This window comes from Phyllobates terribilis, unplaced genomic scaffold (genome assembly GCF_046119375.1).
Source record: "Phyllobates terribilis strain yellow unplaced genomic scaffold, ASM4611937v1 Scaffold_5__5_contigs__length_657084704, whole genome shotgun sequence".
Classification (NCBI taxonomy): domain Eukaryota; kingdom Metazoa; phylum Chordata; class Amphibia; order Anura; family Dendrobatidae; genus Phyllobates; species Phyllobates terribilis.
Window position 1 is genome coordinate 152138242 of NW_027362765.1, and position 6807 is coordinate 152145048.

General features: G+C 47.3%; 1 protein-coding gene across 1 annotated transcript in view; it reads left to right on the forward strand.

Annotated features, from left to right (window-relative positions):
* The window catches only part of DNAAF19 (dynein axonemal assembly factor 19), a 29817-nt gene extending 23265 nt beyond the window's left edge, over positions 1 to 6552 (forward strand). The window contains exon 4 of the mRNA XM_073683213.1: positions 5932 to 6552. Within this exon, the coding sequence (XP_073539314.1) occupies positions 5932 to 6339 (408 nt within the window). The 3' untranslated portion in view covers positions 6340 to 6552. The remainder of the gene's footprint in view (positions 1 to 5931) is intronic.
* Positions 6553 to 6807: the final 255 nt, after the last annotated feature.

Genomic DNA, 6807 nt, shown 5'->3' on the forward strand with positions numbered 1-6807 from the left:
TCCCCGCTTGTTCACGAAGCTCATGGCGGAAGTGGTGGCCTTTGTAAGAAGATGGGATATCAGTATTGTTCCATATTTGGATGATTTTATATTAATGGCTCCCTCAGTCCCAATATTGAAGGAGCACCTCCAGATGACTCTTCATACTCTGGAATCATAGAGATGGCTGATAAATCGCGACAAGTCGGATCTACTTCCCTCCACCAAGAAGACCTTTTTGGGGATTCTTCTAGATTCCCAGCAGTAGGCCTCGTTTTTGCCAAGGCAAAAGCAAATTCAGCTGAGGTCGAAAGTCCATGCACTAATGAACCAGAACAAGATCTCAATAAGATTCGCCATGTCTGTCCTGGGGACCATGACCTCCTCTATTCAAGCGGTACCTTGGCTCAAGCACATACAAGGGTTCTCCAGAGCCTTATCCTTTCCCACTGGGACAGATCTCTAAGTTCCCTCACCAGCAGGATTCATCTACCAGAGCAGGTAAAAGTATCTTTAAGATGGTGGCTTTGTCTGAGAAATCTGGAAAAGGGAACAGTATGGTTTCAGCATCCGTTTGTGTCAGTCAAGACAGATGCCAGCAAGAAGGGATGGGGAGCCGTAGTCTCCCAGGTGGCCTTTCAGGGAATTTGATTGCAAGAAATTGCGGATCAATCCTCGAACTTAAGAGCATTGAAAGCGGTGGAAGATACCCTTCTGGCAGCCGAGTCCCTACTCCAGGGGTCGCATGTCAGAATATACTCGGACAATATGACAACGGTAGCCCACCTGAGACATTAGGGAAGCACAAAGAACAGAAACCTGCAGTTAATGTCAGCAAGGTTCTTTTGCTGGGCAGAGCTTCATCTCCTATCCCTGTTGGCTCTGCACCTGAAGGGCTCCGACAATTATCAGGCAGATTTATTAAGCAGAAGGGACATTCATCCGGGGGAATGGAGTCTGAACTGGAAGATATTCCACATGGTTGTACAGAAATGGGGAAATCCAGAAGTGGATCTGTTCGCAAACCACGAGAACGTGAAAGTAAAAACCATTTTCTCCCTGGACCCCAAGGATCCGGCAGCGGGGATAGACACGTTTGCTCATCCTTGGAATCTCAGACTCGCATATGTGTTTCCCCCAATTCCGTTGTTACCAAGGACTTTACAAAAAATCAGGGCCGAAAGGGTAAAAACATTCCTCATAGCTCTGATGTGGCCCAAAAGGGCATGGCTCGGAATATTGAACAGTTTGAAGGTAGCAGATCCATTGATTCTTCCTCAGATACACGATCTGTTGCATCAGGGTCCGATCTACCATCCAACCCCTTAAAATCTCTCCTTAGCAGCCTGCTTCTGAAGCCACCATACTGAAGGCCAGAGGCTTTTCAGAGGAGGTGATCCATACACTGCAGAAAAGCAGGAAGCAGGTCACGAACTCCATTTCTGGAAAGATCTGGAAGACCTTCAAGCTGTGGTATGACCCACATACACTAGATCCCTTTCAGCCAAATATATCTTAGATTCTGGATTTTTTGCAAATTTGTCTGTCTAAAGTATTAAGACCAAGCACTCTTAAGGTCCAGATCTTGGCCCTAAGCTCCTATTTTGATACTGACTTGGCCCAAAGCAGATGGATTAGATGATTCATGATGGCTACATCACGAATGAACCCGACGAGAGCAAGAAATGTTCTGCCTTGGGATCTCAATACGGTTCTTAAAGGTCTTACCATGCAACCTTTTGAGCCAATATCTGAATCTCAAATAGACAAGCTGTCATGGAAAGCAGCACTGCTGGTAGCCCTGACTACAGCTAGGAGAGTGGGGGAAATTCAAGCACTTTCCATCAGAGAGCCTTACTTTCGTGTTTTGGAAGACAGAATCATCCTCCAGTTGGAGCCTTCATTTTTTCCCAAAGTCTCATCTGAATTCCATATGTCTCAGCCTATAATCCTTCCATCTTTTTGTCAGAATCTACCAAATAGCAGAGAAGAGAAGTTCCACTCGCTGGATGTTAGAAGGACTATCATCTTCTACTTAAGTCAGACTGAGTCCTGCAGAAAGGATCAGCGCCTATTTGTGCAATATGGAGGCCCCAACAAAGGGAAGAAAATCTCCAAACACACGCTGGCAAATTGGATTAAAAAAGCGATTTGTGAGGCATACAAAAATCAAGATTTACTTCCTCCAGAATCCTTGAAAGCTCATTCCACCAGAGCTAAGTCTGTCTCCTGGGCTGAAAAGGCTACCGCATCCGTCGAGCAGATTTGCAGGGCGGCTACATGGTCATCCGTCCATAACTTTGCTAAACATTATAAATTGGATGTAATGTCAAATAGAGACCTAGCATTTGGAAGGAAAGTCCTTCAGGCGGTTGTCCCTCCCTAAAATTCTTTCTTTGTTATTGCTCCAGGTGGTGCTGTCGTGGAGGGGATTGGAGAAAATAGAATTAGTCTTACCCGTAATTCGGTTTCTAAGACCCTCCACGACAGCACGGGTAATTCCCGCCCTTTCTTGATTTATGAGAAAAACTCCTTAGTGTTAATAAAATATTATTGAAGCATTCATCTTGTGTGGTGCTTTGAAAACACTGGGGATAGTATAGGGGAGGGGCTATTTAACCTCTTGTGTTTCCTGTCCCTAATTAGGATGGGGAAGCAAACTCCGGGTGGTGCTGTCGTGGAGGGTCTTAGAAACCGAATTACCGGTAAGACTAATTCTATTTTCAGTCTAGGGCTCGCATTCCATTGGTCACTGCAAAAATACTGCTTAGGCACTCTCAGCATGAAAATTACATAGGAATCTACTATATAATTGTCTTATCCCGTCTGTCTGTCTGTCTGTCCTGGAAATCCCGCATCGCTCATTGGTCCGGCAGTGGCCAATCAGCGCCGCGGGATTTCTGAAAAAAGATGGCGGCCGTTAGCGGCTCATCTGGCGGACGGAGGTCAGCGGCGATGCAGCGGGGAGATGAGCGGCACTAGCAGCACAACTACCCCGACCGGCGCCGCTGACCTCCATGTGGCTAACGTCAGAAGATCAGCTTCTTGGCCCGCTGATCTCCCGACAGCAAGTGTGAACGGAGGACCGGGGAGCGGCGCCGCCGGTCGGGATGCTTCTGCTGCGAGCAGTCGCTCATCTCCCGGCTTCTCGCAGCAGAACGAGCCGCACAGGCAGCGCCGCTCCCCGGTCCTCGCTAATACGGAGCCGCACAAGCAGCGCCGCTCCCGGGCCCACACTAATACGACTCTGATTGGTCGCAGCCGGCTGGCCAAAGCGACCAATCAGCAGAGCGGCGTTTAAATTTGCCGCCCATCTCGCTGATTGGTCGCGGTAGCCGGCCACCGCGACCAATCAGCAGAGCGGCGTTTAAATTTGCCGCCCATCTCGCTGATTGGTCGCGGTAGCCGGCCACCGCGACCAATCAGCAGAGCGGCGTTTAAATTTGCCGCCCATCTCGCTGATTGGTCGCGGTAGCCGGCCACCGCGACCAATCAGCAGAGCGGCGTTTAAATTTGCCGCCCATCTCGCTGATTGGTCGCGGTGGCCGGCTACCGCGACCAATCAGCAGAGCGGCGTTTAAATTTGCCGCCCATCTTGCTGATTGGTCGCGGTAGCCGGCCACCGCGACCAATCAGCAGAGCGGCGTTTAAATTTGCCGCCCATCTCGCTGATTGGTCGCGGTGGCCGGCTACCGCGACCAATCAGCAGAGCGGCGTTTAAATTTGCCGCCCATCTCGCTGATTGGTCGCGGTAGCCGGCCACCGCAACCAATGAGCAGAGCGGCGTTTAAATTTGCCGCCGATATCGCTGATGGGTCGCCGTGGCCGGCCGCGACCAATGAGCAGAGCGGCGTTTCTATTTGCCGCCCATCTCGCTGATTAATCGCGGTGGCCGGCCGCGACCAATCAGCGAGATGTGTGGCAAATTTAAACGCCGCTCTGCTGATTGGTCGCAGCCGGCCACCGCGATTAATCAGCGAGATGGGCGGCAAATAGAAACGCCGCTCTGCTCATTGGTCGCGGCCGGCCACGGCGACCCATCAGCGATATCGGCGGCAAATTTAAACGCCGCTCTGCTCATTGGTTGCGGTGGCCGGCTACCGCGACCAATCAGCGAGATGGGCGGCATATCAGCGAGATTGGCGCCAAATGTAAACAACGCTCTGCTGATTGGTCGCGGACGGCCACCGCAACCAATCAGCGATTTTGGTGCCAATTTGAAACACCGCTCTGCTGATTGGTCGCGGTCGCCGGCCGCGACCAATGAGCAGTATTGGCGCCAAATTTAAACCTCGCTCTGCTGATTAGTCGCAACCACCGGCCGTGACCAATCAGCGATATTGGCGCCATATTTAAACACCGCTCTGCTCATTGGTCGCGGTTACCGGTCACGAATAACCAGCATTATTGGCGACAAATTTAAACACCGCTCTGCTGATTAGTCGCGACCGTGACCAATCACCATTATTGGCAACAAATTTAAATAACGCTCTGCTGATTGGCCGCGACCGCCGGCCGCAACCAATCAGCATTATTGCCGCCAAATTTAAACCCCGCTCTGCTAATTAGTCGCGACCGCCGGCCGTGACAAATCTGCGATATAGGCGCCAAATTTTAACACCGCTTTGCTAATTGGTCGCGGTTGCCGGCCTCGACCAATCAGCGATTTTGGTGCCAAATTTAAATACCGCTCTGCTGATTGCGCCCGGTCGGCCGCATACATATTCTAGAATACCCGATGCGTTAGAATCGGGCCACCATCTAGTGTTCTCAATAAGGGCATAATAAGATGCAGCAGAGCTACAAGGCTATATATATCTGATTAAATGACCGGATCACTTTAACAGGATATTCCTATTTTATAAAGTGATGACATATACACATTAGGATTTGTGGGGGTTCAGCATCTGGGACCCCAGTGATTTAAGAATGTGCTGATTTTTTCCTGTGCCACTTTCCCCAACCACCAGCTGTGCTAGGATCTGCAGCACTTCCGAGTGTGAATATGGCCATGCTGCAGTTCCCCACACAGCTTGTGGCTGGGACAGCAGTACTATAGCTCCAGACTTAAAAACACAAAATGGAAACTGTCATTTATGACGATCCACCTTGTCAATATTCCAAAATACAGATCACTAACTTGTATGGTTACACCAATAATATTAATGCTAGGATTAAAGCAAGGATTGTATAAATCTAGTTTCGTGAAATTACTTTAATTCTGCCATCTGTGGGATCAAATTAGTACCATATCGTCAAATATTCTAGATTATAGGACATCATACAAATCCAATCATCCTTCAAAGTAACCTTGTGGTTCAATTTGTCCCGTGTTTTGCTTCTATTGTTGTGAAATTCTATATTATATAGCAATTTACTGCTGGGAACAAGTGCTGATTTATCAGACTTTCTAGATTATCAGATGCTGGTCTAAAGGAGTGTCGCTGGACTAGATGTAATATCGCTCCCTAAATTCTGTATATTTGGTCCCATGATAAATTGTAGCTAGAAGCTGCATTGAAATTTTCTTTTCCTACACTCATTTATTTATTTGTGGGGAAGTGATGTGACAACGAAGAAGAGTGGGTGATGTCGTGGCTACTGCGCTGTCCTAAATGACTTTGCTTTGGGAATCTAGACAGCAGGATAAAAGGTCCAGTATAAAAGGTCCAGTATAAAAGGTCCAGTGGGCTGGTACCATTTTTGGGCTCCTGGTCACAGCTTTAGGTAACACTGCCTTGTTGTAGTCCTAAGGTCTACTGGTGCCACCGCTGCTCTCTGATATACTGGAAGTGCCGCCACTCACCATCAACGTGATTGTGGTGCAAAGAATGGAATAAAAAATGACTAATCATCCTGAATGATAAATTGCTGTGAAGTCTGCCATCTGTTTTTTGGGGGGGAAAATCCACAGGTCTTGTATTTGTCCTTGTCTTTTACTCTTTATTATAGGAATCACTGTCAGAGCCCAGAAATGCTTTTCAGTTTACCCGTGATTGGCGCAGAATAGAAGCAAAGAAAAGATATGACTTCCTATTGCAAGTTGGGGCTGAGAAGTTATCCCATATCTTCTGTGCAGAAGTGTGCTCGGGTCTGCTGGGAGAGTTCCTCCATGTGCTGGAGGAGCATCTCCAAGACAGACAGGTGGGTGACGTGATGGAAATATTGCAGTGTTTGGCAGAGACTCAACGCTTCAACCTCAACTTGGTCTTCCTGAGCAAGAACGAGATGGACCGCTGCCAAAGGCTGTTTATGAAGCTGACGACTTTAGTAAATGATGAAAATGAAACAGATGGTAAATTGAAATCAGCATTAAAGAAATTAATAACTCTCTATAAGGTCAATGAGTCAAGAAAGTAACTTGCGAATTACTGTCATCATTATTTGTATGAGTAATAACCTGCAATTACCATTCCTCTGATCCCCAATGTCTTCACTTATTATTATTGTACTAACCTGTCCTACTGTATAAAAGCTTCACCAAGAACAGTGTAAAAACAGGATTTCATTTTTTTTTCCCCGCTGTTTATATAAAACAGCAACTTTCTAATAAATTTTGGGTTTATTTATTTACTATTTTGTAGATCCATGCTTGTCACATCCAGATTCTATATATCCATAGGACTGATAAGTTGTTGACATATCGCTGCGGATTTATTTGCGGAATTGCTGCAAATTGCACCAATTTAAATCTGTCATCAGGTTTTTGCTGCTTCATCTGAGAGCAGCTTGATGTAGGAAAAGAGACCCTGATTCCAGCGATGTATCACTTAGTTTACTGGGTACAGCAGTTGTGATACAACCAGCGTTTTAGATGTAGCAGAGGTC